Source organism: Sinocyclocheilus rhinocerous, unplaced genomic scaffold, assembly GCF_001515625.1.
Source record: "Sinocyclocheilus rhinocerous isolate Xijiao unplaced genomic scaffold, SAMN03320098_v1.1 scaffold470, whole genome shotgun sequence".
In the NCBI taxonomy this organism is placed as follows: Eukaryota; Metazoa; Chordata; class Actinopteri; order Cypriniformes; family Cyprinidae; genus Sinocyclocheilus; species Sinocyclocheilus rhinocerous.
The window spans coordinates 69,271-83,274 of NW_015637537.1; the positions used below are offsets into that span (position 1 = coordinate 69,271).

The window sequence follows — 14,004 nt, forward strand, 5'->3', positions numbered from 1 at the left end:
CCCACCATGGCTGCCTGATCTGCCTGCTCCGCCATGGCTGCCCGTTCTGCCTGCTCCACCATGGCTCCCCGCTCTGCCTGCACCGCCATGGCTCCCCACTTTGCCTGCTCCGCCTGTTCCTCTTCATGGGCCTGGCCCTCCATCCTTCCCCCAGTTCCGCCTCCACTCCACCACCCCCCTGGACTTTTTGGATTTTGTTTGGGCGTCTGGAGCCGCCCTTAGAGTTTCCCATTGTTGTGTTCTTGTCATGTGACCCTCTTGTCTGCTATAAGTAGCCCACATGTTGCCATTGTCTTTTGTCATGTATTGATGTTGTAACCCGCTGTCGGTGAGTCTAGTCTGTTCATGCCACGTAAAGTCTGTTCCTGTCAAGTCTGTTCATGCCTCGTCAAGTCTGTTCATATCAAGTCTGTGTCTCGGTTTATGTTTGGATGTTTGGATCACGTCTGTAAATAAACTGCACATGGGTTCTTCACTACTCTCGCCTTCAGTAGACTGATTCGTTACAAGCGGTTTATGAGATGAGATTGTAAAGCAGTAAAAAAAGGGGCATTTTCAAAATTTGTTGTAAAGGTATTGTGTATGTGAACCCTCTCTTCAGCACTTTCTCTAAGCCCTCCTCTGAGAAAAGTAGCATCATCCGATTCTTTTTTTTTTTTTCATTCTTTTCAAAGAATCTGTTCATCCACTTTTTTTTTTTCAACAGAATTTGAATTATTCTTTCAGACTGGTGCTATTCTCAAATTTAGCTTACCGACTCAATAATCAGATTTGAGCACAAGGAAAAGTGCTACTGGTACATTATTCCAAATTCTCCTTTTGTCCAACTTCAGCCTGTTTCCATTACTTTGCATTATCATTTACAGTTGGTTGACTTGTTCTAGTTTATCAAGGTCTTCCTCATGAAAGAACATTACTGTATCGATCAAAAAAGCCGATCAACTGCCTTATGAATAAGAGGTCAAGTGGGACTTTGTTGGTTGAAGCGTTTTGCTCTGCCACACATCTTCTGACAGCTGCTTCTGTTACCTTTTCACTAGAGCCTAAATTATTCATACAGGAAGGACAGCTGTGCCGCAAATAAGGCTGTATCAGGTCAGGGACCTTTGTGAACATACAATGGTGTCGTGATGTCATTACAAACATTGTTTCCGTAGAGTTGAGAAAGTCCCAGGTTCCAAGAGTCTAGACTGTAAATTATGAAAATAACATGATACACCATCAATACTCTACATTGGCTTCATTGGTGAAACAAGAATCTCATTTGAATATGATTCAAAATGTAATGTATTTCAGTTTGTCCATATTATAAGCCATATAAATAACCAACGTTTTATTTGTAGTCATTATAGGTTTCTCTCTCTCTCTCTCTCTCTCTGTGTGTGTGTGTGTCGTGCTCTGGCCCCCCCACCCCAGCACACGGGTGGCTGTGCCTGTTAGGGTTACACTCATGAAAGATTCACATGTCTGATCACTTCCTAATGACTGAGCCCCTGATTAATTCCTCTTCCTGTTTTAAAATTCAGCATCTCTTTATTTTTCTTTGGAAGCCTCTCCACCACAGTCACGTGTTTGTTATTTTGAGGTGTTTGTTAGATTAACAACACATCATCTGAGTCATCCAGTAATGACAATATCTGCTGTGAAACATATCCATTGTTTGCAGAATTTATTTGCAATGCTATTAAATTGACCGCCTTATTTTGTCTGATTGTTGAACTAGATGATTCCCGCAGTCAGACTGTTTACTGGCAGGTTTTAACTCTGCTCTTTAATCCTGTGTTTGACTGTGTGTGTGTCACACTCTGTGATGGCGAGGAACGATGGAGATGAGGAATAGCGAACACAGTCTTTAATACAATCCAAACACAGGGTACATCCACACTGGAAATGGTAGGAAACAGACGAACATAGCGAGTAGACCCGACAGAGACAGACTGCACAGACTAGGATTTAAATACAGGGGATGATTGGGGAACACAGGTGCATGGGATCATAATCAAACTAGTTAGCAAAACGAGGACAGGAACATGACCAAATAAGGGAACAGAAATGGGAGCAAAACATGACACAGACAGTCCATGATCCTGACATTACATCCCCTCCCGGGAAGGTGCGTCCTTGGGCTTTAGCTCTGCACCACGGGGAGATGGTGGGCTGGGCTCTGGGTCCGGAGTGTATCTGGCGAGATCATCCTCGGGATTGACGGTGAGAGACAATCCGTTTCTCGCCAGAATCCACTCCACAAACACGGCGAAATCCGCTCGAGGACCATCTTCGGACGATGGCGCTGTGCACGCGGTGTTTAAACTTGCGTCGTAGAATGCACAGAGCGCGTCGTCCGGGTAGCTGGTGGTGTTAGCTAGCAGCTGGAACAGTCTAGTATGGTCCTCGAGCGATCGCTCCCCCTACTCCAGCAGGAGGAGGAGGAACTCCAGGCGGACGAGAAAATCCATAAGGGCACACAACGGTAAAAAAAGACACTGGGTGAAAACGGGAAACAAAATGGAGGCTAGACAAACGGATGTTACTGTTTAGGTCGGTTCTTCTGTCACACTCTGTGATGGCGAGGAACGATGGAGACGAGGAATAGCGAACACAGTCTTTAATACAATCCAAACACAGGGTACATCCACACTGGAAACGGTAGGAAACACACAAACATAACGAGTAGACCCGACAGAGACAGACTGCACAGACTAGGACTTAAATACAGGGGATGATTGGAGAAACACAGATGCATGGGATCATAATCAAACTAATTAACAAAATGAGGACAGGAACATGACCAAATAAGGGAACAGAAACAGGAGCAAAACATGACACAGACAGTCCAAGATCCTGACAGTGTGTGTGTGTACAAAGAGAGAGAGCAACACAATGCAATCTGACAAAACTAGAACATTCCTGTTATAATCAGCAAGACTGCATTGAGAGTGCACAACTTCAACGAAACTGCAATGGGAAGTTGTAAACTTGCAGTACAGTTATCTTTGTTGACTATAACAGTAGTATTGTCAAAATATCAATGTGATATAAATTTTCCATGCCATGATAAAGCTTGGAAGAGAATACTGGCGTACTCCTTACTGTGATGAACAGACAAAACATTGAGTAAATGAAAGTATGCATTGATAAACATTTTAAACATAAGGTAAATTTATCCAGTTATCATCTTGGAAATATTTTTTCATAGCAATTTTAACCCAATTTTGTGTAAAAATGCTTAACATAGTAATATTTATATGTCACATTGGAAATGTTAGGCTAGTGATAAATAAAGTTTGCATACTATGCACAGTACACTCTTAAAAATAAAGGTTCCAAAATGGGGTTTTCATAGCGATGCCATAGTAGAACCAGTTTTGGTTCACCAAAGAACCTTTCAGTGAACAGTTCTTAAAAGAACAATTTTTTCTTAGTATGAAGAACATTTTTATAATCTAAAGAACCTTTTTCCACTGTAAAGAACCTTTTGTGGAATGAAAAGGTTCCATGGATGGTAAAGGTTCTTTGTGGAACCATTGATTGCCAATAAAGAACCTTTATTTTTACGAGTGTATACTATATTGCTGAAATAGTAAGAGTAGTATGGCAGTATACTACACTGACCATACAGTAACCACATGAAACATACATACTGTAACTATATTCTTTGCATTACTTTTCAAAAGACAGATTGTTCAGAGGGACGAGGGGATACAAGAGCAAAATATGTAAGGTTGGATCCAAACCATAAAGAAAAACAATCGCTTTTCTTCTAGTAAGACTCCACATAGTTTGTCTCCTGTACAGAGCCAGAGAATACAGCGAGTGAAGCAGCACTGATCCTCTTAAGAGACTCATTGATGCCTCGTCAGTCTGTGTCCAAATAAAGCTGAGCTTTATAGTATTTATAGGAAGACTCCTGTTCTAACTCCTGCTGTGATTTTGAGGAAGGATCTGGGACAGACATATTAATGCTGGATGCTTCCCCTGGGAACAACAAGCAGTGGACCGGTGTATCACTTTGTCTCTGGGACCTCATAATAATGATTCATAATATTTTATTAGGTTTCTGGTAGAATTCAGGAAAACTAAAGAAAATCTCTCTAAGGAGAATTTGGTGGTGGTGTTGTGGGAGAGTATAGGGGTGTCATGAGTCTTTTTTTTCTTTCTTTTAATTTTGGAATGAAATATGATCCGAGCATTTATAGGCATTTAGACTTTATAATAATGTTATCAATAATTAGAATCTAATACACGTGTCACATGTTTGTTTCTGTTTAGTTCCTGTTTGCCCCTATTTGGTTCAGTTCCTGTTCTCATTTAGTTTATCATCGTTTATTCTGTTCACCTGTTTTGATTGATTACTCCTCACCTGTTTCTGTTCTCCCTGATTACGTTCCATGTGTTTATAAGCCATGTGTTTTCCTCAGGCTCTATCGTGGATTCCTGCCTCTCTGTGTGCTTCTTCCGCACCACGATCTGTGACAGAATGCAAGAACCATAAAAACTGAAAGCGTTTGTTTTCCGCCTTTTTGAACAGTTTGTTTTCCTGTTTTTTTTTTTCCTCCATGGCATGGAAACCGCCGCACGTTTCGCCACTGCGAAGTCAAGCCCGCCGGCCGCGGCTCACTCCAGCATGCCGGCCGCTCCGAAGATAGGCCCGCCAGCCACGCCGTTGTCAAGCCCACCGGCCGCCATTGACCCAAGCCTGCCGGTCACCGCAACGGCAAGCCCGCCAGCCGCGCCTTTCACCCCGAGCCTAGAGGGGAATCTGAGGAGGAGAAGGCGGTTGGTTCTGGTCCCTAGGCGCGCTCCAGTGTCGGCTCTAGCCCCTGAGTCCGCTCCAGTGTCGGCTCTAGCTCTAGCCCCTGAGTCCGCTCCAGTGTCGGCTCTAGCCCCTGAGTCCGCTCCAGTGCCAGCTCCTCGAAAGCGCCTTGCTGTGCCTGCTCCTCCAGAGTGCCCTCCAGTGCCAGCTTCTCGTAAGTGCTTCCCAGTCCCCGAATCCAGCCCAGAGTGGGCTCCTGTTCCTGAGTATAGCCCACGGAGGGCTCCAGCTCCCGAGGCTAGCCCACGGAGGGCTCCAGCTCCCGAGGTTAGCCCACGGAGGTCTCAAGCTCCCGAGTATAGCCCACGGAGGGCTCCTGTCCCCGTGTTTAGCCCAAGGAGGGCTCCAGTCCCTGAATCCCCTCCAGAGCGCCCCCCAGGATTCCTAGTTTTCCCTAAGAAAATTTTTTTGGGGGAGGGGCATATACCCGTGGCCGAGCTGCTTAATGCCATGGAGGATCCGCCATGACCTCCTGAGCTACCAGCTCCGCCATGGCAACCTGAACTGTCTGCTCCACCATGGTCCCCGAGCTGCCCGCTCTGCCATGGGACCTGGATCCGGTACCGCGTCGGGTCCAAGCCTGTCCTGAGGGACCTCCAAGGCGCCCACCCTCCCACTCCTCGATGTTATGTGGCACGAGGTTGTGCCTTTCGGAGGGGGCCGTTATCTGTTACATGTTTGTTTCCGTTTAGTTCCTGTTTGTCCCTGTTTGGTTCAGTTCCTGTTCTCATTTAGTTTATCATTTATTCTGTTCACCTGTTTTGATTGATTACTCACCTGTTTCTGTTCTCCCTGATTACGTTCCAGGTGTTTATAAGCCCTGTGTTTTCCTCAGTTCCCTTGTCTTGCATTAAAGTTGTATCGTTGTTGTGGTCTCCCTCAGTTTCAGAGTGTTTTGGTCTTGTTTTGATAATTAAAGACTATCGTGGATTCCTGCCTCTCCGTGTGCTTCCTCCGCACCACGACCTTTTTTTTGTTTTGTTTTTTGTTTTTTTTGATCAAGGTGCAAAAATGTAGAGAATTGCTGTTAAATGTTGGTTGAACTAGCAGATATACAAAAAGATGGATACAAATTTGATTTGCATTTTAAGTGCACACGTGTCAGATTTGTTGTACACTTTGAACACAAACCATTTTGACATGTTCTGAGTGGTGCTTGTCGTCTTTGTGGTTGCCTATAGTCAAAAGTCCGCTCTTAAGTCTGATATTCTTGGCTATATATATGGTTTGGGCCTCTCCCTCAATGTACGTGTATGAGACTCATGTTTGCCTATATTTTATAATCTGCCATTGGAAAAACAAAAGTTGGAAGATTAATGCCACAAATCTCCTCAAGATGTCTTTCAAACTTTTATGCTGTGAACACAAAACCCATAAAATCTTAAAGCTTGTTACCCTTCTGTCTTACTATGCAGATGATATATGTCAGTTTTGCTTAATCCAAGACTCTTATTTTGATAGTTTTGTTCTGTTGTTTCTGTCTTCATCTTCTGAGTTCCTGTATTTAGTTCCTGTTGCATTAGTTTCTGTGAGAATGTCATCTGTTGCCTTGGTTATTGATCAGTCCCACCTGTGCCTTGTTTCACTCCTTGTTGTCTTCTGTATTTATGCTGCATTCACGCCATGTCATAATTACCACAAACATATAACCCGGCTATAGAAACACATAATTCAGCTCCGAGTAGAATGTCACGTGTTGTCATCTCGTAATTATGGTAATTACGACATGGTGTGAACGCAGCTTTATATTCCCCTGTTCGGTTTAGTTCTCTGTCTGGTATTGTCTTTACCAGCTGGGAAGATCTTAGGTTGATTCCTATTAAGTTGGATTGTCTTTATTGTTTTTATTTTGGTTAAAGTAATTAAACTGCACCTTAATCTACTACATCTCATCTTTGCCTGACCCGCCATGATGATATAACAAGGAAAAGAATGAGAAAAGACAGATTTACTCTGAAGGAGTCATATCTAGAGACCAGAATATCATAGATTTGAGGGTGGCTTCTTTTGACTTCAGACAAAAATCAACCACCAAGAAACCACAATAACAGTGCATTAACAAGCCAAAAACCCAAGCGACCCAACAGCAACATGTTAACAGTTTAGTAAATATTGGCTCGACACTGATAACACCCTTGTATCATGGTGGTGAGATAATATGAAATATTATCGGGGGTTCTGTTAGGCTAGTTAGCTACTTTCTGCTGTCATATTATCATTAAATGTCAGTATAAACACATGCAGTAATGCTGTAATTGAAAGTAGTAATATATGATTTTGAAGGGTCAGGGTTTTGCTCATGTTCCGTGTTTTTACACTCAAAAAGGATGTTTACACGACTGTTAGGAGATAGAAGTACTATTGATATAGAAACAACATTAAACATTTGTCATATCTCTAATCAACTTCTATTTCAATGTCTAATTTCCTTGTTTTTGTGTTTTTGCATGTGTTTTAGAGTTGTCAATTTCCAAACTAAGAATGGTGCCACACCACTATACCTTGCATGTCAGGAGGGCCACCTGGAAGTCGTCCAATACTTAGTGAAGGACTGCGGGGCGGAGCCAAGTATCAGAGCCAATGATGGGATGACACCATTGCACGCTGCTGCCCAGATGGGACACAACACTGTCATTGTCTGGCTGGTGAGCCAAAAACAGCTTTTATTCACAAGTTGGCCTGACCGTTCAGTCAGAGCCGATCCTCCCTATATGCAAAATATGCAAGCTGCTTAGGGCCCCCGAAACACCAGGGGGCCCCCTTGCTCTCAAAGATGATTTCATTTTAGTTTTGTTTTTGAATTTGGTCAGCGGTTATGAAAACATGAATGATCATTTATTTTAATGTGGTGTGCTGTCGACCTTTCTACGTAAAAATCAGTCAAATCATGAATGTCGTACAGTCTTGCTCGAGACTATTTCGAGCAAGACTCGAGATTCGAGACGGAGTGAAACACGGACAAATGCGTTTCATTCATTCGTTCATAACCACTCATACCCCACTCAACCCCCAGCCCCCCAAATAGTCATTGCAAGTATCAGAATTAGGCTACCTATTTGCTCGCGCACGAGCAGCTCCGTTTCATCTCTGGAGGCGCGTTCTGTCTTTGCGCTTGCAAATTCTGCCATGTAAATAGCAAATCCGCCATGGCACGAGTGCAACTGGCTCTTAAAGGGAATGGGAGATGAGACTCTGATTGTTTTTTTGCACGTTATGCCCAAAACACATCCATTACTCATTAAGGGAATAGGGACAGCCCTTTTAGACCATGCTCCGGGTGCACCGACCGTTTTTTTCCGTCGTTAAACTAGCAAAAGTGGATTCGGACACGCCCTAAGTGCACCTGCCGTACGCTTTAGACCATGCGCTTAGATCGTTAAAATAGGGCCCTAAATGTTGATTGTCACAGAAAATAATTTTCACTTTCACAAGAATGGAACATGTACCATAAATACCACATATGCAAGTTCTCCAGCAACAACTACCAAATGTTACTGAAAAGCGTCCAAATTTGTGAGAAATTCAAATAAAAATTATAGAAACCTAGTTGTTTTGTTAATGTTGAAAGATCTAAGGATCTGTTTCAGTATAGCAACCTATGTGTGTGTAGCTTTCAGAGAGCAACCAGAAACTTATTTTGTTTGATTTTCTTCATGTTAAATTTGTTTTGTAATCATTAGTCATTTATGTTATTTATCATTACGTTTATAATCATTAGTCGTTTATGTAATTTATCATTTCATTTATATCATTTATCATAATTTTTATTATGTTTTTTACATTTAATATTATTTATTATAATTTCCTTGCTCTTGCCATGCATGCTACTGTTGTTTAATCTGTGATTGTGGCGTTTCATGGAGTGTTCGTCTTCACGAAAAAAAGATAAGGCAAAATATCACAGTTTCAAGGTTTAATGGGATGGGATATTGACGTGAAGCAATTTTGTGTGAAAGCACTTGTGATTTTGGGTACCAGAAACGATTTGCTGTTAACAGTTTTTGGGTGCCAGACAAAACTTCAGTGGCTGGGTTTTGGTTACCAGACAAAAGGGATCTGACAGTTTAAGTTCTTTAGAAGACTTGTTTTATCCTTCATTCTCTTTAATTACTTGACATTGAACGAAACTGTTTGTTGGCATTGCAAACTAAAGGTGCATTATTTCAGCCAGGTGTGTATATGAGCTACTATGATGAGCAGTATTTTGCAGTATAATTTAACATCATATCTGTAGGTTCTTGATCAGACTTGTTGGATATTTACATCACCTGCATATTAAGAAGTCAACAAACAGGGAAAAGAAACATTTTATCATGTCTGTACTAACTACTTCTTACTTTTTGTCTTGTATAGATGAGTTTCACAGAAATCAGCCTGTCTGACAGAGACAATGATGGGGCCACTGCCATGCACTTTGCTGCCAGCCGCGGCCATGCCAAGGTTCTCAGCTGGCTGCTGCTGCACGGCGGGGAGATAGTGACGGACAGCTGGGGTGGGACACCCCTTCATGACGCAGCCGAGAACGGAGAGCTGGAGGTATGTAAGAGAAACTAATCTATGTGAATGTTTCTTGCCTTGCAAATGCAACTGCAATAGTAATTACAGCTCTGACATCTAAAACACATCAGACAGTGAGAAATTATATTGTGATATTACAACCTTAGGAATACAAAACTCCATGCAGTCAGTATTTGTGAATTGTGAACACATCATAAATTGTGAACACTTTCTTTTAGTATAATGTATTTAGGGTTAAAATAGGAAAATGCATTTGCAGTACATTTAACTATTTTTATTATTGTAGTTATTATTGGTCAGTATCTTTTTTTCACTGCCAAAATAATTTTTATTTTTTAAAGACAAATGAAAAACTTTTTTTTTTTTTAGAAAAAAAAGAAAAGAAAAATTATGCATGCACAATAAGATCAGGTACATGTAAATAAAGTAAATAAATAAATGGGGTCAACTGATTTAATGTTGACTATACACAACATATGATAACAGAGTCATTGTGGTACAAATAATTTAATGTGATCTTCCACTCAAACTGTTTCATCTGAGATGGAATGCCAAGATGTACAACTAAATTGAGGTAATGTTCTAAATAATCTATAATATAAAGCAAATATCTGTTTTAGTTGTGTATTGTATAATTATATAAAAAAGAGAAGCTATATCTTGACTATTACTTGAGTAAAATAATAATAATAAAAAAAGATATATTTTTGAACATTACATTTTGAAGTCTCTTTTATAAACTAGAACCTAAAAAAAGTCTGTCTATAAACGCTGGTTGCTTTATTTCTGATGTGGAGATTTGATCTAACAATCATGTGTAACTAAAACTTTACATTTTGGATACTTTTAATTATTTAGAAGTCCTGTTTTATCCTTCATTCTATGCAGTTACTTAACATTGCACAAAACTGTTTGTTGGCATTGCAAACTAGAGGTGCATCATTTTAGCCAGGTGTGCTATATAACCTAGCATGATGAGCAGTATTTTGCAGTATACTGTAGTTTAATATGATCAAATGTCTGTTTTGGTGATTTACTTTATAAGAGCATCTATGTTTTGACTTTGACTTGGAAAAAAATCAAGAATGATTCTTAAACATCACATTTGTGAACTCTTGGAATAATACATAACTTTAATACAATAGATGATTTATGAGAAAAAAGTGACATGTTATACATATTATAGTGACATTGCATACAACGTTTGGTTAGTATACACTCTCAGCAAGTCTATAGTAAATCAATAGAAAGTTTAGTTGAGTTAAAAATGAAATTCTTTTTCCTTTCTGTATGTACAATATATTATAAAGAATTATTATTGCAATTATTGTGCATTTTTCATGTTATATTTAATAATTGTTATATGCTTTATTTGTTGCATTTATTTATTCAGAAACCTGAGCCTTATTCTGTTCTAATGTCATATCGTTTGTTGGCTAGATGCCTAGTTTGTGATTTTTTTTTTCTGTGTTAATATTTTTCGATTTCTATGATATAACATTTATATTCACCTTCATCCTTAGTAATCAGGCAAACACTTTTATTAGAATTTACTATAATTAGAATTAATACATTCTTAATACATAATTAAGAAAAAAAGTGTTTATACCATAACCTGTATGATATTATTGTGAAAGTGCTATAAACTTTAGTGCTTGGAACTTTCCACAGTCATGCGGCACCTTTATTGGTTTGTAACATTATCCATCTGAACACAGAAACTTTCAGAGAGTATTGTCTCTCGTTCTCCACCTGAGGGCCAAACGCATGACAGCTGTTATTAACAAAGTACCCTTTTACTGCATTCATGAACACCACTCATACTTTACTCAACTCTCTTTCTCAAACAGACAAATATTTACACCCTTCAGAACGAGCACACACTTTTTCAACAGATGTCGTTTAGTCATGAATATGTGCACAATTCTGTTTGTTCACATCCTTAACTTTATGAATGAGCAATAGGAATAGTAATGCTTGCTTTAGCAGACAGCGGTAAATCTATTTAATAAAACAGCCCCAGATTATCTAGTCTATCTGGTTGTTAATGTAAATGTCTGTTTCTCTGCTGTCAGTGCTGTCAGATTCTGGTAGTGAACGGAGTGGACATGGGGATACGGGACCAGGATGGATGATATTATTGTGAAAGTGCTGTAAACTTTAGTGCTGGGAACTTTCCACAGTCATGCGGCACCTTTATTGGTTTGTAACATTATCCATCTGAACACAGAAACTTTCAGAGAGTATTGTCTCTTGTTCTCCACCTGAGGGCCAAACGCATGACAGCTGTCATTAACAAAGTACCCTTTTACTGCATTCATGAACACCACTCATACTTTACTCAACTCTCTTTCTCAAACAGACAAATATTTACACCCTTCAGAACGAGCACACACTTTTTCAACAGATGTCGTTTAGTCATGAATATGTGCACAATTCTGTTTGTTCACATCCTTAACTTTATGAATGAGCAATAGGAATAGTAATGCTTGCTTTAGCAGACAGCGGTAAATCTATTTAATAAAACAGCCCCAGATTATCTAGTCTATCTGGTTGTTAATGTAAATGTCTGTTTCTCTGCTGTCAGTGCTGTCAGATTCTGGTAGTGAACGGAGTGGACATGGGGATACGGGACCAGGATGGATTCTCAGCGGCAGACCTGGCTGAATACAACGGGCATCAGCAGTGTGCCAAGTACATCCGCACTGTTGAAAACATGGTGAGAAACAGCACAGACACAACCATAAAGCAGTCTTAAACAAGAGTTTTACAACAAAAGCAAATTAAATTGTTATTACAAATGCTCACTTATCTCTGTTTACATTCTCAGTACTACAAAATATGTTAATTAAATGTTTTCTTTATTTTTGGTAATTTGCTTGTTTGCTTCGTTTAGCCTTTAATATTTGCATATAACACAAAAGTAGAAACTGTAGAAATGCAGTCAGCAGTCATTCCCCCCCCCCGTTTTATAAAAGAGGATAAAATTTAAGATTAAAATCTCATCTAATTCTGTGTTAGTGTACGACGTTTTAACTTTATAAAGTCTACTGTATCATATTTGATAAGCAAATTTCTAAGGCCACTAAATTCAACGTGTTCAAAACTTTGCTGAAAAACTTGTACGTAATCTACTACATACCTGCTGTTATTTTGTCATGATTTATGTGATTCATAGTTTATTATTATTATTTTTAGCAAGTAAAAAAGGACTTTTCTTGTAATTTTAAAAACATCCTCCTTTTTTTTTTTTATAGGAAAATCATGCTAAATTGTCTCAAATATGATCATCAGGCCTTTGAGGATAATTTATTTACGGTGCCTTGCGAAAGTATTCATACCCCTTCATTTTTTTTTCAGGTTTTGTTATGTTGTAGCCTTATGTTAAACTGCTTTAAATGACTTTTTCCCCCACATCAATCTACACGCCATACACCATAATGACAAAGCACAAAAAAGATTTGTGACAACTTTGCAAATTTATTAAAAAACTGAAATAAATACATTGCATAATTGTTCATACCCTTAAGTACTTAGGTGAAGCACCTTGTCAGTCACCAGTTGAGCCACCACTGCACTGCATTTCCCAGCATCCCTCTTGCCACTCACCTGCACTCCCTTGTCAATCACTCACACCTGAAATCTATCAGTGGATCCTCCTCACCTGTCACTGCCAGTCAAGCTCCCTATAAAAACACGCTCACTCCACAATCGCTGTGATTTTGCCAAGTAAGACATGTTCCTGGATCAACATTACTGTCCAAAAATATAGACTAAATTCAATCCCTAACCCTACCAATAATTTATTCCTAAAATCAGTGTGAAATGAAACCAAGGGTGTAGAAGCACCTAACCCTGATCGTAAGCCTAAAACAGATATTTCATCCTAAGTTATCCTTCAATTCTGACTGGTTGATTGGAATGTTGTTCCAGGATCAACAAGGATGTTGTACTTGGTGAAATCACGGTCACCTAAAATCATCATGCTGTACATACAAATTAAATTAATCAAAGGAACCATTTCAATTAAGCAGAGAAGCTGAATGAAGTTTGAGTAGATGTTTTTTTAACATGTGAGGGGCCCTTAAGATTGAATCTTTCTCTATGAATTTTTTTTATAACTAAAATAAGCAAAACTGTTTGAATGGTTCATAATTGTTTGTTTCCTTTCATATGAATCTACATAAGATGTTTGTGTTTCTTTTCTAAACAGCTTTTCGCAATGGTGTTCGCCATGTGTTTGTTCAGGGGAATCCAATAGATCAAGTTCACCGAAAGACTTTTTCAAAAAGGAAAACACCACAAAAGAAAACTGAACCACTTGTCAAAGAATGTTTTACGCCATTTTTTTTATCTCTAAAATTATTAAGGAACAAAGAATCATTGACCTGTACTTCACAGCTGGACCTTTGAGGTACAACGTAACAAAATAAAACATTGATAAAAAAAGAACATTCTTTGAATACTGCGAAGATTTATTGGGCTTCTTGTCAGAAAGCCCAATGCGTAATTTTGACCAGGTGTTAAAAGACCAGATAAAGCCTGAAAAACGGATGAAGAAGGTGCTGCACTGATTTTGGATGAAGAATATTTATACTAAGTAATGCTGGCTTGTTTGTATAGGCATTTGTGCTTTTAGTAAAAACAAAAATAAAAAAATAGAACAAACCATT

The 14,004-nt window shown here is 39.4% G+C and overlaps 1 protein-coding gene across 1 annotated transcript in view; it reads left to right on the forward strand.

Annotated features, from left to right (window-relative positions):
• The window catches only part of LOC107748975 (espin-like), a 70,659-nt gene that overhangs the window by 9,886 nt on the left and 46,769 nt on the right, over window positions 1-14,004 (forward strand). Inside the window, exons 3-5 of the mRNA XM_016564014.1 lie at window positions 7,272-7,458; window positions 9,167-9,349; window positions 11,919-12,060. Of these exons, the coding sequence (XP_016419500.1) occupies window positions 7,272-7,458; window positions 9,167-9,349; window positions 11,919-12,060 (512 nt within the window). The remainder of the gene's footprint in view (window positions 1-7,271; window positions 7,459-9,166; window positions 9,350-11,918; window positions 12,061-14,004) is intronic.